Source organism: Poecilia reticulata, linkage group LG22 (genome assembly GCF_000633615.1).
Source record: "Poecilia reticulata strain Guanapo linkage group LG22, Guppy_female_1.0+MT, whole genome shotgun sequence".
Taxonomy (NCBI): Eukaryota; Metazoa; Chordata; class Actinopteri; order Cyprinodontiformes; family Poeciliidae; genus Poecilia; species Poecilia reticulata.
This window is the reverse complement of record NC_024352.1, coordinates 21,303,198-21,329,826: the sequence shown is the minus strand read 5'-3', so window position 1 is coordinate 21,329,826 and position 26,629 is coordinate 21,303,198. Positions and strand designations below refer to the sequence as shown.

Sequence of the window (26,629 nt, the reverse complement as noted above, 5' to 3'; positions counted from 1 at the left end):
TAAAAGCAGTAATTAAGCCAAAACTATACAAGCAATACATAAATGTTACATTTAATATGAAACAAATCCTCAAAATTTGCAGAAAGTGAGTTTTTATCCGATTAATCACCAGAATATTTGATAGAATAATTGCTCAAATAATTGTTGCAGTCGTAGTAGATAATGAATGCAGCTCTTTAAAATGCTGTGAATGTTGCCAGTTTGTTTGTGCAGATATAGGAACGCGTCTGGCAGAATCCACCATCATCCAGAAGCACATGATCTCCACGCTGCCGGGGGTGAGACTTAAAACCGTGTGTGTTACAACACTATTAAGCCGAGCCCAATAAAACAGCAGGAAGAACAGACGGACCTCGATAAAGATAAGCTGTTTTCTTCCCCTACAGTGTACGACTGCAGCAATGGAGTGCATGAGGCAGTACACCAGTGAGCTGCTGGACTTCATTGCAGATATGCATACTCTAACTAAACTAAAAGTACGTCTTACCTCATCGGTAGATTTTTTTTATCACATTTGTTCTCTTCGGTGATGTTTCCCACCTTCTGAATGGACTTTTCAGAACCACATGAAGGCGTGCTGTCAGCCGCTGCATGAGGACACCTTTGGGGGAAACTTGAAAGTGGGTTTGGCCCAAGTTGCAGCCATGGAGATCAGCAAAGGGAACCACCGGGATAACAAAGCTGTGGTTCGGTATCTGCCCTGGCTTTATCATCCGCCTTCCACCATGCAGCAAGGGTGAGAACAAGCACATCCACCCCGTCGCTCACTAAGGCCGGATTCAGAGCAGACATTTTGTTCTAATGGCGTTTATAGAGTAAAGAAAGGAAAGGGACTTTTCATTGGTGCAGTAAATAAACTTCACTTGCAAAACCTCCTGATTACATCATGAACAGATCAAAATAAAAAGACGAATTCTGTTAGAATTATTCTGAAATAGTAAAAAAATTTAATATTATTAAAAAGTTACACTGCTTTAATGCTTTTATTTCTGCCAGTTATGATGGATTTCTGCTCGCAACCAATAAAAAGATGAAACTTTAGATTTACATATTTAGTGCTGGAACGATTAATCGGATTAGTAGTGATTAATCAATTATTGAAATAATCAGCAACTAATTTAGCAATTGATTAATCATTAACTGTAGCTTTAAAAAAGGCCATTTGCTAAAAAAATCTACATATTCAGATTAGTAATTAAGCTGAGACTTTATAAAATATATATTTTGCATAAAAACACCTTTGTATGTAAACCTGTTTTACTCAAAGCTTCTTCAGCTGCAAAGGTTTAGCTTCACCTGTTTCAAATTCATTAAAAAATGCTATTTTTTCATTTCCTTTTTTAAAAAATGAATTGAATTGTTTATTTGCATGTCTAAATGTTTTGCTGTTGGGTTTTTGGTGTTTTGGAGTGAATTCAAGCCTGAAAATAAAATAAAAAAGGTTTCAATAAAGACGTTAATGCAGGAAGATTATTTCATCTTATTTATTTTTAGCATTTTTTTCTTCCAATAAGTTAGTTTCATTGCCATTTGGTTTACCTGCACTCTTCCTGTTGCTTTTAAGAGCTGAAATTGTTGCTATGTAGTGAAGAGGGCGCAAACCAAATGTCATCATGAAGTGCGGAACATGCCTCAACGTCCTTATTAGGAGGAAGAATGAGCCGCATCACAGAGGCACATGAACCACTTGCTGCCTTGGGATTCCAGTTCAAAACTATAATAAAATAAATGTTTATTCAGTTTGTTATATTCACCCTTCTCTCTTTATTTCATTACTGTCATCTATTACTTATGATCTCCAAGGTTAGTTTATATAAATGTTCTGGTGCTAATTGTGGGTTTTCAGGGGATTTCAGTACAATTATCCACCAGTATTATCGTTTTTAGTGATATAAAAGAGTTTATGTGTGAATGAAGGACCAAAACGCACCAAAATGTATTTATTTGTTTTGCCAGATGTCCGGCTACATGTGGACTGGGTTTGAATCCAACAGCATTTATTTGACGAAACATTAAACTGTGGGAAGGAAAAAAATAAAAACGCAATAAATCTATAATGGCAACAAAAACCTTTTACTGCACTGTAAATAAGATTGATTACATTGGTTGGATCAGGAGTTTCCCCAGTGGCTCGCTCTCTGAATAATTTACAGGGCTTCCACATCAAGTGATGCTTAGTAAAGCCTGCTGAAATTATCTTGACGCATCAGCATGGCTGCCTTCGTGAAGGCAGAGTGAGAGGATGATGGATGCGGTGCCCGCTTCCTGAGCCGCTTTGTTAATCTGAATTCACTCTTTGTTTGCCGCTTGCAGGCCAAAGGAATTCATTGAGTGCGTGTCCCACATCCGGCAGCTGTCCTGGCTGCTGCTGGGGTCGCTGACCCACTGCGCCCTGCACCAGGGCTCCACCTCCTGCATGCCCATCCCGCTGGACGCCGGCTCCCACATTGCAGACCATCTGATCGTCATCCTGATCGGCTTCCCAGAGCAGTCCAAGGTCAGGATGACACGGATCTGTTGCTCACTGGTCGCTTACAAGTCAATTCAGCTCTGGTTCGCGAATAAGTCTCAGTTATTTAATCTCAGAAATCTGGATTTTATCTCAGAATTATGCCTTTTTTCAGGATTATGACTTTTTAAAATCTGAATTCTGACCTTAATATTCTGAGATTAAAGTCAGGATTCTTTTTATCTCCAGTGGTCTTAATCCACTTCTGTAGCTGAAAAGTTTGAAAACTTTTACATTTCTTGAATTTTACTTTGGGGAAACGTTTTTATGGCCTTAATTAATTTTCCCCGCCTTCTACAGACGTCAGTGCTGCACATGTGCTCCCTGTTCCACGCCTTCATGTTCGCCCAGCTGTGGACCATCTACTGCGAGCAGGCGGCCGCCGTGCCGTCGCTCCAGAACCAGAACCAGACCGAGTTCTCATCCAGCGCCATTCTGACGGGCCTGGAGTTCTGGAGTCGGGTTACTCCCAGCATCCTGCAGCTCATGGCCCACAACAAAGTGGTGAGGGTTCACCTCCTGTGATGTCATAAGATCCTACGTGTCAGATTATAACAGATTATGTTTTCATGTTCGTCTCTCAGATGGTAGAGATGGTTTGTCTGCATGTCATCAGTTTGATGGAAGCCCTGCAGGAATGCAACTCCACCATCTTTGTGAAGGTTTGATTCAACTTTACTAATTAAAAAAAAGTATTAGAGACTTCAGCTGTTTTTACCTTTTGTCACACTTATTTGTTTCTGATCACCAAACTGATTTTAATGACAGACAAACATAATCCGAGTAAATCTGATCACTTCCTGGCCTTTAAAATCGAGAAATTGTTTAAACAGAACCCATAGACCTAGAGACCAAAAAGCAACATTTAAAAAATATCAACAGTCATTGATATTGATCAGTTTAGCGCTGAAATCTTGGTTTTTGAAGATTTAATTTTTTGAAAATCTGGATTTTCTTTTTTCACCAATCAGCTCCTAGTTTATAGTGATGTTGGCATATCCAAGGCGGCCATCTTGTTTCACAAGAGTGTTTTACAGCTTCTATTTATTTGAATTGAGGTCAACTCTGTGATGAAATATTGGGTCCAGGCTGCGTTTTTTTTAATTCAGAGAATCAAGTCATAATATTACCAGAATAAAGTCACAATTTCTACACAAAAATTAACACAAAATTAAAATGAAGAATACTGTGCATTACAAGTTTTACAGGTAAGAAAATGTTTAATCTTTTAACACATCAGGATCAAATTACTTTGTGTCCATTTTGAATAAAGAACTCCGTCGACTAGGTTTTCTTCTTCTGGTAAAATTGCGTCTTTATTCTCCTAATATTGTGACTATACTCCCGTAATTAAACAAAAAAATCATCATAGCTTGACCCTAATACTTTGTTGTACAACTGCGAAACATCTAAGTGTGTCCAGAAAATTAAAAACAAAAGAAATCTTCACTTTTCTCGTTCCCTTTACATTAATTTTGATTCCTTTTTTTAGTTGATTCCAATGTGGCTGCCAATGATTCAGGCCAACCTAAAGGTAAGACTTCCACATTCAATTCAGAAAACTTTATTTATCTCAAAGGGGGATTTAAATGTCGTTGTGACTTATACAAGACAAGAGTTATTGTCGATGGTGATCCTGTGGGTAGGAAGGGTCTCCTGTAGCAGTCAGTATTGGAGTGAGTCTGAAGAGGCCTCTGACTGAAGGTGTTTCTATATCAAAGTCTCATGGCTGTAATTTCATGCTAACAGCTCAATTTCCACATCAACATGTTCTGAATAAATTCATTATTTGTTTGCAAGCTCTGCTAATCCGCCTCATTAGCTGCCAAGAAAAAACACAAATATATATATAATTGTATTAGTTAAATTATTTATTAATTCACATATTTATTTTGTATTTATTTCTTGGGTTTTACATTTGTTTTTATTTTTTCAAGAGGGGGCCATGGCCTCCAACTGGCCCCCTTTTGGGAGTGCCACTGTGGTTAGAAAGCTGGGTAAAGAGATGTTGAAGTAGGGGATAGGATCCCTTGATCATCAGAAAAAACAGCTAAACAGAAACACCTTGTTGCCATGGTTACAATTCACAGCAAACTGTCCTGAGTTAAAATCATTCCATTGTCCAGATCTGCAATGACTCAACTAAACAGTATGAAGAAAAGTTGATACTTCTAGAGATATAATCAGAACTTTTACACCATTTCAAACGGATCTGTCCTTTGTTTTTCATCCGTCCACCAGCATCTGTCGGCGGGGCTGCAGCTGCGTCTCCAGGCCATCCAGAACCGAGTGAACCATCAGTGCCTGCAGGGCCAGACATCCGGGGCGCCGCCGTTCGCGCTGCGCAAATGGCTGCAGTGCACCCAGTTCAAGATGGCGCAGGTGGAGATCCAGTCGTCGGAGGCGGCGTCGCAGTTCTACCCCATGTGACCCGTCGTCCTGCCGCGGCTGAACCGTGTGACCAAAAAACCAACAAAACGGGATCCACTGATACTGTGCTGGATTAGTTTTCAGAAGGAAGCACCTTTCATACTTGTACAGCAAATCGTTGCTATTTTAAAGTAATCACTATAAAAGTGGTGATTAAAAGTTGGGTAAATGTTTTTATTTTGTGCCTAAGAAGGACGACTGTGAAAACTTTCTATTGTTGCTAAAAAGCAAAAGCTTCTGACTCTGTTAAAGTAAATCAAGTTTATAGATCGACTTTTTAGTTTTTGAAGATTTAATTTATGGAAAATCTGGATTTATTTTTTTTTTCCCACCACCCTATGTGTTCCTTTGGGTTTCCATAGATCAGATGGGCGGCCATCTTGTTTTAAAGCTTCTATTTATTTACACTTTGAATTAAAGTTGTCTCCACAGCCGAATATTAGGTCCAGGCTACGATTGTTTTTGTTTGTTTACGTCAAAAAAAATTCAAAAATATAGTAATAAACCGGCAGTGAAATAATACAATAATTCTCAAAATAATACAAGAAAATAATATTACACTGCAAAAATACAAAATATTACCAAGTATTTTTGTTTAGTTTCTGGTGCGAATATATTGGTAAACTTGAAATAACACTAAACTAAAAGTAACTTTTCAGCAAGATTTACCGGCTTGTTTTAAATCAGTAATTCTTGAATATTGATAAAAAGTACAAATTAACTGGCAGATTATTTCACTACACATGACGAAAATATATTAATGAAAAATATGCCAGTAGAAATGGCAATTTTTATTAATATTCAAGAATTATTGACTTAAAACAATCACTATCTTGCTGAAAAGTTACTTATAAGTTAATTTATCCTATTTCAAGTGTAATAAGATATTTTTACTAGAAACTCGACCAAAAATAGTTTTTAAGATTTTGTTTATTTACAGTTCAGTGTAAGAGAATAAAGTAATAGTTTTATGGAAACTCCTGTATGAAAAACAAAAACGTAAACTGAGGAAAGCTGAACATCTTGTGAAGTTATACTTTTTGTTTTACTTAATTTTAACATAAATATAAAAAAATAGATTTTACATTTAAAAATTCTAATCAGCAGCAGGACTTTTAAACTGCGTTCACTTCAAATAAGGAACTGATATCTGCTTCTTTCTCGTAATTTTAAGAAGTTTTTGGGTCTTTTTTCTGCTAACATGATTAAGTTCTTGTAATTTAACAAAAATTCTCGTAGCCTGACTAACACACCATTGTACAACTCAGAATGGAATATTGAAATAAAAGACACTTTTTTAAAAATATTGTCTATCATTTGTGATTTTTCTTAACAGAAATTTTAGAAAATAAAATATGAGAAGAGTCATAAAATTACAACTTTCTTCTGACACTTTGACTTTTGTGATAATATGACTGTTATGAGTAAATTCTTGTATTTCAACTTTATTTCTATAATGTGACTTTATTCTCATTTTATTTCAACTTTCTCATTATTTATGTGAACTTTGACTTTATAACCAGATGACTTTATTCTTGTTCACAGTCCTCTAATAATTACAGTTTCAACTTTGTTTCTATAACATGACTTTATTTTCACATTATTTCAACTTTAAGGTAATGTGATTTTATTCTTGTAATATTGACTATTTTCTAGTTGTAATGCTACAACTTTTTTCTAGTATATTATCAGACGACTTTATTCTCATTATTTCAACTTTATTCTCGTACAACTATTCTCAAATAATTCCGACTTCATTTCCATATTTCAACTTTAGTCTTGTAATACTACTTCATTCTCATAATTTTATCTTTTTTTAAATTTATTGTTAGTATGGCCCTAATACTCTGTTATACGTTTTTATTTTTAGAAAATAAAGCAAGAAAATAATCGATTAAAATCGGAAATCGCAACTGGTATGAAAAAAAAATCGTTTTTAACCCATGTCCTCTCGCTTCATTTTCAGGTTGTTTGGCTTCAGGCTGGATATTAAACTTATTTATTGTTTCTAAACACAGATTGTCATTTTGTATGAATCGCCATCCTCATCCTCCTCTTCCTCCTGCTGGAAAATTCAAATGTGACATTCAGCCCCTTTGATGTCCTCGCAGACGTGGAAAATGTCCAGTTTACCATAATGAAGGTGCGATTAAATCAGCTCAGGCGCCTGCAGGATATAAAAAAACCAATAACAAAACAAAACAAAAATCCCTGACATGGCGGGCAGAGAGTCTGAGATGCTTGTCGGACTGTCAGTCACGCTGCCTCCCGCAATCAGCGCTCAGATCGATCAGAGGCCGATCGGGCCGCAGCAGCAGCGGCTCGTAACTCGATAACACGGAGCCAGACATTGGAGGTAAACAAGAACATTTGGGTTGTTCCCCACTCCCAACCTTACCTGCTCCACCCTGGCAGCAGCAAAACAGATTGGCCCCGCGCATATGCCACGCAAACACAATTACCTTTTGGACTAATGAGGTTTGTTGTGATTAAGCATTGTTGCGGGGTCTAACTTTGTTACCGCAAAGCTCTTGTCTGAGAATAACAGATGACATGACAGCAGGGCTAGAAAGCGGAGCAGAGCATTAATCTTTGTTTTCATCTTCATCCCTGCTGCAAAGATTTCATTATCGAGCTTTAAGATGAATTAGATGGGATGATATAAAGACCTTTTTCTTTGGCTAAAATGTAACTTTTTTAGTCCGTTTATGTTTGTTAAAACCAGAGCTGGGTAGTAGCTAAGTTACTTTTACTTGAGTAACAAAGGTAAAAAGTAAAAGTAAAAACAAAAGTACTTTTATTACCTAATTTTATTACGAAGTATCGCTACTCTTGAGTAAAATTTGTGGGGGAAAAACACTTTAACTTAAACTGTCGGTGGCTCTATATGTCTTGTATTTTTACTCACATTAGAGTAGCAATGCTTCATTAAAAAAGTATTACAAAAGTATAAATACAAAAAAAAAAATCCAAAAAAGTACTTGAGTAAATTGAACTTGAATAACTGGATCAAATATCTCTAGAGTTTGGTAGTAACTAGTTACATTTACTTAGTAACATTTACTTGAGTAACATTTTGGGGGGGTGGAGGGGGTACTTGAGTACGCTGTATCTTACTTTTGTTAAAACCAGAGATGGGTAGTAGATGTTTACATTTACTCAGTTACTTTTACTTAAGTAACTTTATTGGGGAAAAGTACTTGAGTACAGTGAAGTATCGCTACTCGAGTAAAATTTGTGAAAAAAAAAGAAACTTTAACTTAAACTGTTGGTGCATCTGCATGTCATGTATTTTTACTCAGGTTAGAATAGCGATACTTCATTAAAAAAGTATTACAAAAGTATAAAGACCCCCCCAAAAAAATGTTTTACAAAAAGTTACTCAAGTAAATGTAACTAGTTACTACCCAACTCATATCAAATAACTCTGGAGTTTGGCAGTAGCTAGTTACTTTTACTTAATTACATTTCTTGAGTAACCTTTTGGAAAAATGTACTATTAGGAGTATTTTTACTTTGCTGTACAGTAATTTTATTATGAAGTGTTGTTACTTTTCAGCAAAATTTGTGCACAAACAAGAAACTTTATAATTAAACTGTAGATAATTCTGTATCTTAAGCATTTTTGTTACTTTCTTTTTTCAGTGGTTACTCACAGTGGGTAGAGTATTCAGATATTTTACTCAAGTAAAAGCAAAAAGTAGCTGTACAAGAAATTACTTAAGTTATGGAGTAAAAAGAATTTGGTCAAAGTACTGAGTAAAGATAAACTTATCAATCATTTGATATTTAATTAAAGTGAAAATTTTGGTATTTAAATGACAATAAGTTTAAAAAAAAAGGGAAAAAAAGGCAAAATCAGGCAAAAGAAACATTTTTCCAAATCAGTTTCTTTCAATTAAAAACGTTTTAAACTTTAACAGAACCTGCAGGTGTGTGTCTGTTTCTGGTGAAATTTTGGTAAAACATGTTTGTTTTTTATTCAGTGGGAAGAAAATCCAGAAATTTTACTAAAGTAAGAGTAGAAATACTTTGTAATAAAATTATTCAAATAAAAGTAAAAAGTACAGCTCAGTAAAAAATTCCTCATGGAAGTCCATTTAAAAAAAAAAGTTACTCAAGTAAATGTAACTGAGTAACTGTAACTACTATGACAACATGTTGATGTAGTGCTACTCTTACTTGAGTATAATTTTTGAATGACAGTGTGACTAATAAGCATGGACACACACACACACACACACACACACACACACACACACACACACACACACACACACGCACACCCACACACACGCACGTACACTCCGCTGTGACCTGCTGAATCAGGCAGCAGCGTCTCATCAGTCCTGCTCATCAAAGGGCCTCTCTCCTGCTGCGCCCCCTACGTGGGTTACCGCGTTTTCAAGTGATGATGGATGCAGGTGTGTACGTGCTTGAGTCCGCCGCTCGTGCATAGGTGTGTGCGCGACTTTAATCAAGCCCCCCCTTTGCTCCGGGGTTGCATCTGTCAGCTACTGCCACCGTTGTGATCGTTTGAACTCGCAGGCCCTTTTCCGACAGAGCGCCTCTCTCTCATTAGCGGCAGCTTATGCAATCAGTGTCCCACAGGTATCCAGCTCGCTCCCCGCCCCGGCCTGCCGCCTCCTGGAGGACCAGATGGGAGGCTGACCCGATGAGCCGGCAGCTGGAGGCACCAAGCCGGGGTAATTAACGCCGGCAGACAAAGGTGTGTGACGGTTCTTCGACGTTGTGAAGGTCAGTTTTGCTCCGGAAACAGGTGGCGCATTGTAACGCTATATTAGTAATCGATTATTCTGACGATTAATCGGGTTAAACATATTCTGCTGATTTTCCATTTAACAACTTAAGCCCTTATGTACAATATTGGAAATAATTAAATGATCAAATTAGTTAAAGAAAATAACCATTTTATTGTCTTTTATGCTATAATAGCCGATTACATAATAAAAGCAAAAGTAACACATAGCAAACAAAAATAAATTAAATTATGAGAATAAAGTTGTAGGAGAATGAAGTCAAAATAAATATAAAATAATATTTTGAGAATAAACTCGAAAATAAAGCTGTAATATTATGACTTTATTCTAGTATTATTTCAACTTTATTTTTGTTATATTATGATTTTATTCTCTTGGTACTATTCTCATACGACTTTATTCTTCTAATTGTTTGACAATATCATCATAATTTATTAATTTTTTTTCTTCTTAGCATGGGTGTATGCTTAGTTCCTTTGTGTATGCTGAATTATTTATAGCAAAAGATGTGTCTGAAGCTAAAAAGATACTTTTAACATCAGTATGCCAGTCCAACCCTTTTTGCTTAAATTAACCTCAATAAAGTATGGGGTTAATCTGTTGATTATTGATTGGATACTTAATAATCAATAATCATGAGAAGCTAAAACTATTCATGCACCTGAGAAGTTCTAGGTAGAAATGTAAAACATATATTTTTGTTCTTCTTTCAGCAAATTGCCTTTTATAGAATTGTGTTAATGATTAATCGATTACTAAATAAGTTGACGATAATTTTAAGAATTGATTAATCACGATTAATCGTTTCATCCCTTGGTTAAAGAATGTACATTTCATAGAGTCTAGATGCGCTGTCTGCACTGGAGTGCCCTCTGAGAGCCTTGAAAATTTGTTGAGGCGGTTACAAACCCTGGTACCCCCTGCTGAGCGCTGTCACTTTGTTTTTATTACAGTCAAATCCACAGCGCCCTGGCTGGACAATGCATGAATGTTTAAATTGCTCACAGTGTCCATTGGCATCACCATCAACCCCCATCGAAAGCAGGGAAGGCAGAGTACTCTATAGCTCCTTTTTCGCATTTTAATTACTCTTCACTGGTCTTGTCCATCAGACAGGTCTGTTCTGTGCTTGTTTTGCACCGCGAGCTACAGTTCATGTACACTTAGCATAAAAAAAAGAAGAAAATTTGTGTTTAGTCTGTCCATTTTTTTTATTATAACAGTGTGTATTTACAATACAGTTGGAAAGATTGTTTATTACCTCTCAAATGGTGTCACATTTCTAAGGAAAGTTGTCCCACATAACTTTTCAAAACTTCTCTGTCAATGTCAAACAGCTTATTTTGCTGTTGACTTTTGTTTGGAACCATTTATTGGACTTAATAATGAAAATATAAAAACAAGCAGACATATTTTCTATTTAATAATGTATTCTAGGGGTGCAAGTTATCGCTTAATGAGTTAATCTATCTAACTCTAAAGCTGATTGATCTTATCAGAATTTTCTCTTGTATCAAGAGGATCGACCGTCTTTTCATAATATGCTAAATTTAAAAAAAATCATTAAGTTTTAACGTTATTTTGTGTCAGCTGTAGTCCTACCGACTGAATAAACAGAAAATCGTTTTCTCCGCCTTTTTGAATAACATACTCGTCTTTGTAGCACATCAGTAATGTTTGATTGAGTTCATGCTACTTGGTGACGCAGTTCGGCCGAATGAAGCGCCATTAAGCTGAAACTTAAGTACTTGTCGAGTGTTTATATTTTAAAACAGAACCGCATAAAGTACATTTTGTATCCCAAACTAGACTCTATTTTGACCGTTTCTCTGTTCCAGTCCTGCCGTCATCTTTGTTTATGTATTAGTTCCGCTTAAGAATGACCAGCAGCGCCCTCTGCTGGATGGCGGCCAAACTACAACACTAAAAAAGACTTAGCGGACATTATTAGTAAATCCATGGAAATGAATTATAATCTAATAAACCATTAATCGATATTTAATCGTAAATTGATTAATAGTTTTAATCCGTACTCTCTAAAAGTGAAGATAAAGGAAAATGCCTGAATAGCAGCTTCTATCCAATGAGTGCAAGCCTTGTTTTTCCAGTGAGACAGATGCTATCCCACAGCATTACACTGCCTTCACCAACAGCTGTTAGGCTTTGGTAGAGCAGACAACCCTGCAGCTGCACCCACACATGTATTTTCCTTACAAATGTTGCACCAAGAGTGTAAAATCTGTAGCCAAGAAGCTTTTTTTCAACAAAAAAACTGTCAAATAACCTTCATTTTTTATGTTTACATGGTCGACCTTTTTGAGATGTTATTTCTTTGGGTTTTTTTGTTTTTTGTTTTATATTTTTCTGGCGTAAACAGAGTTTTTGGTGAAATCTTGACTGATCCTCTAAGTTTTCTGTGTATTAAAGCCCCTCAGTACTGGTCTGGTAGTTGAGGTACATTAAAGATGCAATGTGTGAGACAGACCGGGGGCATGTCCTCCACTGTGTGTGTGTGTGTGTGTGTGTGTGTGTGTGTGTGTGTGTGTGTTTGTTTGTATGTGCAAAATTGACAAAAACAATCTCCTTTCTGTCCTTTTATCCCATGCTGACTCGTTTGCTTTCCTCTGTGCAACTAAAGACAAATCTGCAAGTTTTTCCACGTTGTTATTTACAGTTTTATTTACAACTGAAAAACTCAGCAGTGAGATCAAGTTTTGCACGTCATTTTTTTTTATCGGTTTGTCATAATGCACAAATTTTGTGTGTACTATTGATTGCCATATATACATTAATGGCTTGCTCCATCAACATGACAACATTGACATGGATCTAAATGGTCGCACATTGAGAATTACTATGTATAAATGTCTGATCCGTTACACTGTACATGAATCAACAGTCCAGAAGGCAGATATTTAAATATCAATATTTACATTCATGCATCCATCATTTTTCTCATATAGGTACATGGTGGGGTATACTGTTAGCTATTACTTGTGCATGGTTACATGCAAGCATGTGTTTAATTTTTTTTTCTTCTTTTCTTCCAAAATTCAACAGTTTAGCCAATATCTATGCATCTCTGACATTCACAGAGACTCTTATCTCAAAGCCCTCATCTGCATGCACGCTCGCATACAAACAGATACTCACATCCAAATGCATTCACACTCACATGCATGGACATACGCTGCTTTAACGTTGAAAAGAAAAAGCAGAGCCGTTGTGTTTTTCCACTGAGGATGTGGAGGATGGCAGTGACAGCACTGAGTCACAGTCGTCTCTGCTGTGGAAATCCTCAGTGCAACCTGATCCTGTTGCTGTTGGATAAGTAAGTCTTCAGCCACAAAGTCAGCCCAGCACTCACATCCCCTGTTTCTGTAACTATAGGCGAAGCCCAGTGTAAGATGGAAAAAATGATGAGTGTCAGATCTGGACAAAACATGGCTGAAGGCGTCAGGCTTATGGAGAGGAATTTGTTCCAGTTTTGTTGCAAATAAAAAACAAAAATTTGAAATTTTTAATTTGAAAAAGAAATTCTATGATGGAGTATAAGGGCAACGCTAAAAAAAAAAATTATGAGAATGAACTCATATGAGAATAAAGTTGTAATTTTACAAAAGAAAAGTAAAAATATTACAAGAAAAACGTAATAATATGAGAATAAAGTTATATTATTTATAGAATAAAGTAACAATTTTATAAAAATAAAGTTGTAATTTTACAAGAATAAAGTCATAATCTAAGAATAAAGTCAAAATAATATGAGAATAAAGTTGTAAAATTACAAGATTAAAGTCATAAAATTACGAAAATAAAGTTGAACAAGAATAAAATCTAAATACAATTTTTATTAGCATACAACTTTTTTCTTGAGCTACTTGATTCTCTTAAATTTACAAATATCAAAAAATGTAAATTAAAAAAACTTCTTGATCAAAAATTATGACTAGAGAGTAATTTCAAATATTTAAGTTGCAGGCTGATACTTTTTCATACTTTATTTATTTTTTATTAAATTTTTTTGTACATATTTTATTTGTTGCTCGCAATAATATTGGAACAAATTTCTCTCCGTACAGGCTGATTACGTGACTGGAAACAAACCGTGAAGATTTGAGACTGTTGCGTGACGGAGTACAGGAAAAAAAGGCCTGGAAACACACATTCACATAGCACATCATAGAGACCCTGACTTTCTACCGTAAGTCTGGTGAGCTGAAAGACAGACATGGGAACAATAAAGTAAGTACACCCCTTGATTCAGTAGCCACCATTAGCAGCAACAAAGCAGTGGTTTGTGTCTTTTTCATTATTATTGGCCACACTGAAAAAAGACAATAGATGATCTCACTTTAAAAAAATGTCGTTAATTTGCCACAAGTAAACAAATTGAGTTTATGCAAGTAAATATATTAAGTTTATTAAGAATTATTATGTTAAAAAAAGCTTAAATAAAGCAAGTTTGAAAAACTTAATTTTTTAAATGGAACAAATTAACGAAGTTTTTTAAAAGTTGGAGCTCTGTTTTATCATTGCAACGCTCTCTGAAATTCCTAACCAACTTTTCAAAAAGGCTGAAGCCTGGGATTTGACTAGGCCATTGTGAAACCTTGATTCTTCTTATTTTTCAGGCATGCTTTGGTAGATTTGCAGTTGTGTTTGCATCTTATAACAATAAGTTTTTCCATTGTGAAATAATCTGCCAGAACTAGCACTTTTTCATCAATATTAAATAAATATTAACTTAAAATAAACCTGTATTTTATGCTGAAAAGTTATTTGCAAGTTAGTTTTTTCTTATTTTGGGTGCACTAAGATATTTGGATTAGAAACTAGGCCAAAAATGCTTTAGGATTTTGGGTTTTTGCAGTGCAACGGCCAGGCAAATGCAATGCAAAACAAATTTGCCAAGTATTTTGGGTCTAATTTCAAGTATTTTGAGAAATAAGATGAAACTAACTTAGAAGTGACCTTTCAGCAAAATATAGGAGCTTGTTTTAAGTAAGCAATTTCTTAATAGTGATGAAAAAATTCTAGTTCCATTTGCAGATTGTTTCACTCATATAGGAAAAATTCTTGTTGTATGTGAAATAATCCACCAGTGGAACTAACACTTTTTCATCAATATTAAGGAATAATTGACCTAAACAACCTCTTATATCTTATTTCAGGTGTACTAGAATATTTTTTAGAAACTATTTTAGTTTCTAGAAACTAAAATAATCTTACCACTATTTTAGTGGTAAGATTTTCTGTTTTTGCAGTGTAAACGGCATGATCAGCAGCACCTGGCTGCTAATTTCCCTTATAAATCCAATGTAAGCAGGAACCTCACTTCTTCTTTCCTTGTCTGCGTTGCAACACCCAGAGAGAGAAAACAGAGTCTCATCAGACTGACAGGAAGATCACTAGTGATTAACATAGTTTACAAATTATTTGCTTAAAAAAACAGAGCAATCAAGAAAAAAGACAAATTCATCAAAATGCCCAAGATTTGTAAGCATGTGTGTAAATTACAGGACAGTTGTCTTTAAGTATAAAAATAAATTTGAAGATAGTTAAATAAAATAAATAAATGAATGACTTAAGATATATTACAGGGAACAGAAGTCTCTTTTTTTGGCGTGGTAAAACAACCAGGACGTCCCGTGTTGATGTTGCTGCTCTTCTTCTCTGTTAAATATTAATTTCTTTATATTGCATAGTCAGATGAATCCACATCTCAGAGGCAGATCCTGCCTTTCACAACGCGTGTGGTAAAACGGAGAACAAAAGGTGGAGACCGTGACAGAGAGGAGGGTTATAAAAAAATCTTTCATTCTCTGTAAAAACATCATGCATGTTGTTGGTTGGCCCGTCTGGTTGCTTGTTGTCCCGCTGCAGACGTCAACAGTGCGTGAGGTCTGGATCTGCTGCAGACTGGCAGACAGCTCCTCTCCAGCCTGCAGCCAACCAGCCTGTCAGCAACACTTGCTGTTACTAAAAGCATAATGCCCGGTCTGCTGTGCCACTTTTGACACCACAGGGAGTTGTGGATCCTGTCTCTCTGTCTTTTCTGCTCCGATTTTGCTCTGCTTTCCGTCTTTTTTCAGCTCCTCTTGAGCGAAAGGGCATCTTCAGTCCGGGCTAAATGCCAAACAAAGAGGAGAGGTTTACCTGTCTGAAAGCTTCTGGTGAACCCAAGTCGCGCTAAGGGTTGGGAAGGGTCTGTTGTTTTCAGGAGACATGATGTAGACATGATGGTGATTACTTCCTGGACCAGGAGAAAAGTCTATACCACAGTGTTGTTTGTACCCAGGGCCTTCTTGTTGCGGATGCTCATGGCGTACTCCCCGCGACTCGTCCCGTTCTCCTCCTTTCGCAGTGGTTTCCTGTCAACAAACACGAGGTCAAATTCTGAGGCATAACATTCGTCCTGTCTGTCATTACAATTTCCAGTCTGTTTGTCTCTGTAGGGGAGACCTATTAGGCAAAAATTCACATTTTGAACATTTTGGTGTCTGGAAGATGAGCAGTTTAAAAAATCTGCGAATGTAACGTTGCAAATTAGCAGGCACTGGCCTTCACCTAGAGTTCCGCCCGTTACCTAGCAACCCCAGCAAGCAGAGTTCTGCCCGTCACCTAGCAACTCAAGAACTCAGCTAAAGCACATTTGGTTAGCTGGACAATATCTACTGGAAAAGACAAGTATTTTGTCCTGTCTTTTGTGACCTTCTATTACATGTATCATTCAGCAGATTTCTATATAAAATTATGTTATAACAATTTATTTTTCCTATTCAGTTGTTTACAACTGAATTGCGAAAATTTTTTTTGCTGTTTTAATTGTTGATTTTTGTGTTTTATGATGTAAAGCACTTTGAACTGCCTTGTTGCTGAAATGTGCTATACAAATAAAATTTGATTAGATTTTTTAAACTCCTGTCTTGGTTCTGACTTACCATTCAGAAACCATTTGCTGCATTCTTAATTCTGCATTTCAAAGTTGTACGGTTGCATAGTTTCTCATCTGTTAGCAGCTATTTCCACGTTCGAGTGTAAATGTTGATTTGGGGTCGTGGCAGGCAGCAGCTTATTTGGATTTAAAGTGACAGAGCCCCAAAAATGGCTCATTGTGAAACGAGTTCAAATGAGTCAAAACTGACAAAAATGTAATGAAGATGTCATGTATAGACCTATCCTAACCTGTTCAAGGAAGCACAATATGTCAAGTTTAAGATGATTTGATTTCTGCAGCTCCTCTCCTGGATTTGTTGATCTGGGCAATCCTTCCTGTAAATAAGCTCAATATTTAAAGGTCAATTTTGCAAGGAGACAGGAGCGAAAATACATCACCATGCAGCAGATATGGCAATTACCTACATGGACTGGTAGATGTAATTTCCCCTCTAAGTAATAAGCATGCAATGCTGTCAAAACAGCTTGGGAAATACATGACATGTCCTATTTCTGCTCCACACTGAACTCCATCCTCTTTGTGAGTAAGGACTGCTACAAAATGCAGCTACGACCCATGATCCCTTCGTCGCTAATAGCCGTTTCACTCAGTGTGGCCCTTTTCATGCACTCCATAAAGCCTTTTTGGTTATATTATGTTTGTCCAGTGTACTGTGGCTTTTCATCAGCCCCCTCAGCCTCTGTCCCCACACAGGCTTATGTAACTTGGAGACAGATCTGAATACAGTGAGTACAGTCATTGTCCAACTCAACACTGTACTTGGTCCTGACCATCAGAGCAACATTCTCACTGTGTGTCTCGTCCTTCGTCCTCATGGCTGAAAGCTCAGGTTAATATTCTGTTTTATTCTCCAGAATAGACCAAAAAAAAGTTGTTTGTGACATAAATGAAAAGCACAGTATGTAAGAAAACAAATATAACCACAGCAAAACATAGTAGTGACAGCATCATGTCACAGGGAAGCATTTTTCCCAGCAGTGAAGTTGTTCAGTTTCCAAATGCGGATCAGACCAGACCAACAAAAACTGGTTAGAAGCTACAAAAGACCTGAAGCTGGAGACTGGGGGGAAACCAAAGACCTAAATCCAAACAAAAAATCAAGTCTTGAAAATTGACATTCAGAGAAACTCTCCAGTCAGACTGAGTTCAGCTGTTTTGCAAATCTAAAGTCAACAAATACCTTATTGTTATTTTTTATAACATTTCATAGTTGTGAACTAGTTTGTGTTGATCAACCCCATGAAATTACAATAAAATGCAATGAAGGTTGTAGCTGTAATGTTACAAAATATGGAGAATGTACTGAATATGAATATTGTCAAAAGTATGGTAAACCTTGTAGTATGGCAGAAGTCAGCATAAACTGCCTTCAATTTAGTTTAAACAAGCTCTCGTTATAATTTAAAACCTAATGTTTAATTCAATTTAAAATGAAAGGCACTTATGACTGTAATTATTGTGAAAAAGTGATACACAGATACATAGACAATCCAGTATGGGGTGTCGTTTGTAAAGTAAAAAAATTAGCAGAAATACTTTTAGCATGTCATGAGTCCATTTTTTAAAGTTATATTATTCATTCGTTTGTAAATGTTACTGTTTCAAACTAAATATCTCATTAGAAAGAGGAATATTTACTAGTTCTAAACTAAATATTTAGTAAGCTATCTAAAAAGCTAAATAGTTAGATTGCCAATTAAGTATCTCCAAACTAAATATTTAGCTAGCAAGCTAGATATTTTTAGCTCTGAACAGCTGGTGAGTCAGTGCAGTCACTGTTGCTGCCGATCCATTGGAAAACATCCCACCTCCTTTGTTTTAAGCTGAAATGTTTCACATGTTAGGAGGAAAAGAAGCAGTCTAGTTTAGTTTTATGGTCCACTTCCGGTTATCGGCAGGCGAACTTGCATATTAGCTAGAACTAGAACTAGATATGTAGTTTGGGGAAGGATTCTAGAGTTTTTGACTTGGTCTTGATGAGCTTAGCATGTTTTCAGAAATAAATATGTAGTTTGAAGCTACATATTTAGATGTAAAGTAAATATTTAGCTTGCTAATTAAATATTCATTTTGAAACTGTGACAATTATAAATGGATAAATGAATGACATGGTGAAAATATGACGTTGACAAATGGACCCTGATTCCTTTCCTCTTATGACAGGCTAAATAAACCAACTTATTGCTGTTAATTTTTAACTGTGTTGTGTAACTTCACATACGGCACCCTACAATCCTCTGTGCTTTTTAATAAATTCAAAGTTGCATTCTTTTGCTGAAGGTCATAAAAGTTAGCGAGAGAGAAAAAAAACTGTGAACAAAGTGTGAGACGATGACTAAGACTTGTGTCATCTGGCTGGGTTTGTATGAGAGCACACCAGGGACACAGGACGGCCTTATAGGACAGACGCTGCCTGCTGTGTCCATGTGGACGCTCAGAAATGAAAGTGCCCAGCCTCAGGGGGGAAACACATTCTGCTGCTGGGTTTGAGATGCCGCACTGATGCAGCCGCAGCTCTGGGAATTAGGATGGACCAGAATTTCACCGATGGATCCCGGTGTGTTCAAGCAGCCGGGGAATTTCCCTACTTTTCACGTGTCACAATAAACCTGCAGCTCCTGAAAGGATTTGAGTCTCTAATCAATGATCAATTCTAACCAGAATCTTGTAAATTGGAAATACTAGCTTCCACATACAAAGTCAATTACAACTTAAACAAGTTTAAATAGTTTTCAGACCCAACTAAGATAATATGAGTGATTGATTTATGATGTTCCTTTTAAGGTGACCTATTATGCAAAATTCCCATTTAGCATTTTGTTGTGGTTCTGGCTGAGTTTCTACTGCTTCTAAAAACAGCTGAAGAACTTAAAAAAAACACTCAGCTGTTTATTTTATCATTAAGTTAATGTCTTTTAGTATTTGAAAAATGAGCTGTTTCAAATACCTTTGAAAGACAAAATTACCAGTCAGCAAGCATTACCCGTCACCTAGCAACCCCTGCAAAGCGCAGCCTGTTTCCTAGCAACCCTAGCAGAACTCCAGCATATTTGGTCAGCTGGTTTTAATGCTGTATGTGCTGTACAATGGCAGCTGGAAAAGACAAGTGTTTAGTTGTTCACTTAACATCCAGAAACCGCTTGCTAAATTCTTGTTGGTTGTGCAGGACACTCTACTAATGCTTTTCAAAGATGTATGGTTGTTAAATTGCCCATCTGTTTGCAGCCATTTCCATGGGTGAGTGTAAACGTTGAGTTGGGGGCGTGGCCAGCAACAACTTACTTGGATTTAACGTGACAATTGGACCTAAAACAGATGAGGCCGAATGACTTTGTGCTAAATATCTAATGAATGTTTGGTATAGCCCACCTATCCTACCCCGGTGAAAAAAGTATACTTTAGTATGCTTCAAACATACTTAAATTTGTGAAAGTATACTTTAAGTATACTAAATATTAAGTGTACTACCTATAAGTATATCTGGAGTATATTAAAAATACACTTGTACCAATTTCGAAATTAGAACTTTAAACATAATTGTACCAAAATACACTTTTAATATATTAAATAAAAGTATGCTTTAAGTGAACAAAATATGAATGAATATGTATGAATTTTTAAGTGCCTTAATAATCTTTTACTATTTATTAAAATTGCATACAATAAAAAAGAATAATCATCCATTTTCAGATGTGTATGTAAAACCTTATAATCAACGGCATTAGCTCCAGTTCACACTCCAGACCAGATGGTGGCGGTATCGCACACTTTCATTTATTTAAAAAACGCCACAAAGAGAAGAAAAAACTTGAAGCAGGGAAGATAACAGACGCTGTTCAAATTCGCCATTTTTACTCGCATAATATTGCCTTMAAAGTAGAGAGGGCCTTSACAATAGTTACTAATTTWGGTAAATTCAAGCTGGTGACGTCCTASTCCGAGTTAGACGACAACACAACGGGACAACAACCGATGGAAATGAAATGTGCGTCACAAAAGGAGCCCGGGGGGGGGACGAAGGCTGCTAAGTGTTGCTAGCTGGTGGTAAGTTTGCTTATTAATTATCTTCATTTAATTATTAACAGTGCAGTAAAGATATATAACTTACGTTGGTTTCCTAAATAAATATTTTATCAATTTCATTGTGACTTGTATGATTATTACTATAGTAATCATTCAGCTTCATGTTATAACTGCATGGAGGCTGTTTGTTTTGACTTATACTTTAATTCATAAACTAACCTGGTTTTAATTAAGCTCCATAAGACAAAGAGACTTTGATATTGTGAGGTKGTTGTTGTTCTAACTCGTTCATCAATGATTTTATCTTCAACATATGTTTTCAGTCTAACTAAGCAAATGAAGATGAAAGAGGAAGCCAGAGAAATCAGGTGTTAGAAAACCTAAAGACTTTCTGTCTCAGAAGAAGCTCTGACTCCACCAGATCACCAACCAGCTCTGAGGATGAACCTCCACATCGTCTTCATGATGTAAGTTTGTTKTTTCAATGAGGARCTAGCTACATTTTCAACAACAAAAACTGCTGTGTTACCAACACTAAGTGCTTAATGAACATGATTTGATTTAAAGGTAACTGGAACGAATGTTTCTCTCCTTGTTAATCTAACATTTATCTTTCATTTTTTTTATTTGTTGTTGGCTTTCAGGGCCCTGTGAKGGACTGGTGACCTGTCCAGGGKGAACCCTGCCTCTCATCTGATGGCTGCTGGAGATGGGCACCACCAGCCCCCCTCACCACCCTGCAAGAATCAGCGTGTTCAGATCATGGATGGAAAGATTTTAAGGTAGTTTGTCTCCTTAAGTCCACACTTAAAACAGCTTCATAGTTAATGCCAACATCAACTAACATTGTTGACTATTTTTTTCTACTTCTAACATAAACAGGCAAAGAAGACACCCAGAAATGTTTTTCCACCCCAGGCATCCGGTCCCAATCATCATCAGTTCTTATGATGTCACATACATGGCGAGTTCACAACGTCTTAAAATTTTAAGTATTATTTTTTTATTTGCCATTTTTCTGTTCTCTTTAAATACAAATGCTTTCTCTGTTTAATTGCTCTATTGTTCTTTTTTGTAGGATTCTGTAAGTCGCAGTGAACGAGAATGTTCTGTCGTTGATCCTCACTTTCATGTTTTATTGTTGCACTTAAATTTTCATGTTCATGTGTTCACTTTTGATGTGTAAACTGATAATTTATGTAAAGTTTATAAAGTTGTGAGTAAAATTGGACAATTTTAAAATGTTGGTAATAAAACAAAATATTTGAATTACCTTGGGCATCTCGTGTAATTAATCTTTCCATGTAATTTTAGCCTAAATCAATTAAGTACTGCAGTGTAGTTATGCATGTCATTTACAAAATAGGTACGTAGGAATAAAGACTTTCACGAGTAATTAAGATTGTAGTTTATTATCAATAGCAGAAAATCAAAACTAAAAATTAAGTGTAATTTAAATACATTACTAATATATTAATAGTATATTTAAAATATATTTGAAGTATATTAAATATATATTTTTAATATAATTCTGAGACAGAATTATTACACTCAAAATATAATAATTATATAAAAATATAGTAATAAAGCTCTGAAATATATTTAAAAAGTATAATTGAAGTTGTTCCAAAAAAGTACAATATAATATACTAAATTATACTATTAGTTGTAATTTAATACTATTTAAATACTACTAAAGTATACTAAGCACAAAATTAGTTGTTCCAAAATAGTACAGATAAGTACATCGATAAAAGTATACTGAAGTATGTTAAAATTTAGTATACTAAAGTATACATTTTTCACCAGGGTAACCTGTTCATAAAAAACTAATCGCATTTAAATACACTACAGCTGTGAATACAGGAACAGCCATCAGTAAAACATGGTGGTGGCAGTATCATTCTGTCAGGATGCTTAAGTGGCTGAATACGAAGTGGGAGAGTTTAATATGTAGCATCGTCCTTCCATCCATACATGAGACCAACAGCCTGGAGATGAACTGTAGCTTCAACTCAAAAATCAGATGAAACATTCTCTGATCAAGACTTGTGCAGAAAGCCGTCATCTTCAGACTCTAGACTGAACTGAAATAATATTTTAATCCACGTATAAGAATCCTGTTAAACCATGTCCAAATGTAAAATGTATATCTGAGGTATCATGATGAATTTTTTATTTAGACTCATATTAAACAAAGTTCAAAGTAAAACTCTTTGAACGTCATGACCAACTATACTGTAAACAAAAGGTTTGAGACAATGATTCTGATCTTTTTAGTCCATGCACAAGCATTACAAACAAAGTTAATTTAATCCTTCCTGCCAGTTTGATTTGTTTTGCTTTTCACACAGTGAAATATTTAAGCCTTTATTTCAGCCACTAATGACGATTTTCTGTTCACATCTAATGAAATATCGAATATTTTGATTTTAATACAGAAATGTTTAACATCTGCTGAAAGTTTATTATCAAAATGCACTTTTAATTTGGCTAACGATCCTCAGGAGAGCACATATTCAATTAATGCAATGCTGTACTCTCTTAATGAGAGATTAAATTTAAGTAAATAAATATAATTAAGTAGCTTCATTAGATCCTACATTTAACGAGCCACCATTTATGAGTCCTTATCGTTCGTCTCTCTGCGGCTGTTCATTTCTAATCCCTCCTCGCACAAACCTCATGTTTTGCTGACTGTCTTTTATCTTTATCTTTCTCATTAAGTAAATTGGTCCTGCTGACCTCAGCATCTTTTTGTCTGTCTTTCCTAACTGTTTGGCGCGCTGCCTTTGCAGACTCAAACTGCACTTGTTTAAAGCTGCAGAAAAAGACCCCCAAATTATTATTTTTTTCTGGTAAATATATTATTTTACTCACAAAAGCTTAGCAGAGCTACAGAAGCAATCATTTTACTCTCTGCTGTTCCTCTATATAATTATTAAAAGAAATAATTATCCAGCTCATTTCTCTTAATTACTTCATTGCAGTGAACAATCAGAGGCAAAGCAGGCTTATAAAAGCTGTTTTTGTGATGTTTCATGTGTCGTTCTGCTTCCAGACGGATGGATTTTCAGGCTTGTTTATTTTCCCCAGGATGTAATCTCTCCACGGAGTGACCATGTCACTTCGGGCCACCGCACGGGGCCACAGCGCCGGGCCCTCGGAGCGACCTCTACCCGGCCCTTCAATAATAAATGTCATGCTGTCGGCACATGGCAGGTGGCAACACAACCCTTCACAGGTGAGATGAATATTTCATGTCAAAGCTGTGCAATCACAGTGCACACTTTCCTGTTTGAAGTTTGGGGAATGGATGGTGGAGAAACTGGGACATGTGTTGGGCTGTTTACCATTACACCGGCCATCTGGAAGTTGGAGTAAAAAGTAGAGATATTAAACACAGGCTGTAAAACGTGGCTTCAGTTTCGATGCTGCTGGGTTGGCAGTTTTAATAAATAGCTGAATAATGTGTTGGTAAATATGTGGTTATCAAGGTTATTATAGTTAACTAAAACAAATGAAATAATAAAAACTGATATTGAGAACATTTTCACTAACTGACAGAAATAAAAATGGTAATTAATGGGAAAAACCTATAACTAACTGGATCTACGTTGTGTTTGTAAGACTAACTAAAACATACTGAAATTATAGATACAATATCCTTCGTTTTTGTGTTTATGAATATATTTATTAGCCTTTCGAAGTGATGTGAAATTTATTTATTTATTCCCAGTTTGATTAAAACTAACTGAATTAGACAAACAAATTCAAAAATTGTTTGTATTTTCTCAATGCCAGAACAATATGAGAGAGAAAAGATTACAAATGTGCTGAAGCTTTGCTTAGGTTGCTAGGTAACGGGGCTGGCCTTGGCTGGGGTTGCTAGGTAACGGCGCAGTGACTGATTGTGACTCAACACTTACGAGGTTTTTGAAACAGCGCATTTCCAGACACCAAAAGCATTAACTTTTTATTAAATAAAACTATAACATAAAACCCAAAACTATTGCAAACCTACTCCACACGCTAGGTTATTTATGCTGCTCCTGGATTGGCTGCTTTTCAAAGACCGGCGTCTTTGAAAAGCAGCCAATCCAGGAGCAGCATTTGTTTTCCTTGGCGCTGATTGGTCTTACCCGTCTCAGTTTTCAGTGATGAAAAAACTAAAACTACTAATATAACTCACAAAAACTAATGTGAAACTAAACAACATTTAACTAATAATGACTAATAAAAGACAGCAAACAAACTCCTAAAAACTAACTCAATTAGACAAACAAAACGTTGCAGCAAAACAAACTGAAGTTATAATGAAGAAACCCAAACTGTTATAACCCTGGAGATTATACTTTTCCCCCCCGTTTGCGGTCATCTGTTTGGGATTGAATTATCCTCAGACGAGCCTCCCAGAGCAGGGAGTGATTAGGAAAAGGATTCATCAGTCAGATGGTTTGGGTTTCATTGTTTTGGCTCTGTAGATGGCCAACTGCCTGGACTGCAGCATCATGTCTTTTGCTTTGGATGGCACAGCAACACAAACGCAGCATGTGTCTGAATCCTTTGCTCACTCCCTGGTGCTGTTGACTTTAGAAAAAGATTGTTAGAAAAGTTGTTATTCTGCTTCAGCCCCTTTGCTTCTGACAGATGACTGGCAGACTGAGATTATAAGCACTAACTAAAGGGTAGGAGGGCTGGGACCTGCAGAGCTGGCTCATCTTCAGTCTGTGATGCTCCGGCTTTGGCCCTCGGCCAGCTGGTTTTCACTGGGAAAGCCCGGACCACTGAGCGGCTGGAAGGGCTATATATAACCAAATGTGTTCTTCACAGTGACAAACTCTCTCTCACATTGTTACTGACCAGGACACTGAATTACTGCTTTCGCTTGCTTCAGGAACAGGGGCGTGAAAAAGCTCACTAATTTCAAGTAACGAGTGAAATAAGGGATTATAATTGCAAAGAAAGGAATTAGATTACTGGTAATTCCACACAAGCAGACTGCGTTACTGCGATTGATGATTAATGATGTTTTTTTTTCAGCAAATGGCCTTTTTTGAGTCTCTATACTCCAGTTAAGCTATGCTAAGCTAACAGGCAGGAAAAATTAGCCTTGATGTTCCCAAACTTTTCCAGACAATTCTACAAAATATGTAAAGAAACACTGAATTATCTTTACATATTTTTTCTCACTTTTATTTATTATTCAATAATTAATTAGCATAAATGCTTCCTTATGATTTTACTTGGCTATGAGTTCTGTGTTGGAAATTTTATCTGGGAATATTTGATGACTTATTTTAGTCTGATGTAAAATTTATAAAATAACATTTTCCACCTCTGTCCTCTCTTTTGATAAGAAAATATGTAATATTTTATACCATTTACTAATCCCATAAAATTGTATTTAATCGCTGCAGTTTAGGTTTTTTAGTCGTTTCCTCCTTTCGTGTTTTTCTTGTCATTTCAAAGCAACTTGATGAAATTTGACTTGCAGCCACTCAAAGATGAAAATGACAAATGAAAATAAAGACTATTTCATTTTTCAATTTCAGTCTCCAGTAAGATATATTAACTTATGTAATATAAAAATGACTGAAAAACAGACTTTTTAAAATAAAATTTCTGATTTAAAGATTTTTTTTTTCTCATCTTACTTTCAAATTTCTGATGCTCCCACTTTGGAAAACAATGCCACTGTAACAAACAAATCTACTTGATAGTTTTCTCATCCTAAACAGACTCATGTGTTTTGTTTGGGTAAATAAATGTTCATTGCAATCTAAAGCTGCAGTAAATTTAGATGAAATTGCAATTTTATTGTGCCACCCAGTGGCGCAAAAAGTGGGTATGCAGGGTATGCAACGCATAGGGGCGCAGCACCAGAGAGGGCGCCAAAACCCCGTCTGGAGGGGGCGGCGCGCC

The 26,629-nt window shown here is 36.1% G+C and overlaps 2 protein-coding genes across 8 annotated transcripts in view; one reads left to right on the top strand and one right to left on the bottom strand.

Annotated features, from left to right (window-relative positions):
• unc79 (unc-79 homolog, NALCN channel complex subunit) overlaps positions 1 to 5,034 on the top strand; it is a 54,511-nt gene extending 49,477 nt beyond the window's left edge. For 6 of the 7 annotated variants that reach the window (XM_008400074.2, XM_008400070.2, XM_008400077.2 and 3 more), the window contains 8 exons: positions 201 to 278; positions 387 to 476; positions 561 to 736; positions 2,314 to 2,497; positions 2,810 to 3,013; positions 3,094 to 3,171; positions 4,002 to 4,043; positions 4,751 to 4,939. In XM_008400074.2, the coding sequence (XP_008398296.2) occupies positions 201 to 278; positions 387 to 476; positions 561 to 736; positions 2,314 to 2,497; positions 2,810 to 3,013; positions 3,094 to 3,171; positions 4,002 to 4,043; positions 4,751 to 4,939 (1,041 nt within the window). Of the gene's footprint in view, positions 1 to 200; positions 279 to 386; positions 477 to 560; positions 737 to 2,313; positions 2,498 to 2,809; positions 3,014 to 3,093; positions 3,172 to 4,001; positions 4,044 to 4,750 lie in introns of all 7 variants that reach the window. The other variant, XM_017302519.1, reaches the window with a different exon arrangement.
• Positions 5,035 to 13,582: 8,548 nt separating this feature from the next.
• The window catches only part of prima1 (proline rich membrane anchor 1), a 27,149-nt gene continuing 14,102 nt past the window's right edge, over positions 13,583 to 26,629 (bottom strand). The window contains exon 4 of the mRNA XM_008400079.2: positions 13,583 to 16,094. Within this exon, the coding sequence (XP_008398301.1) occupies positions 15,995 to 16,094 (100 nt within the window). The 3' untranslated portion in view covers positions 13,583 to 15,994. The remainder of the gene's footprint in view (positions 16,095 to 26,629) is intronic.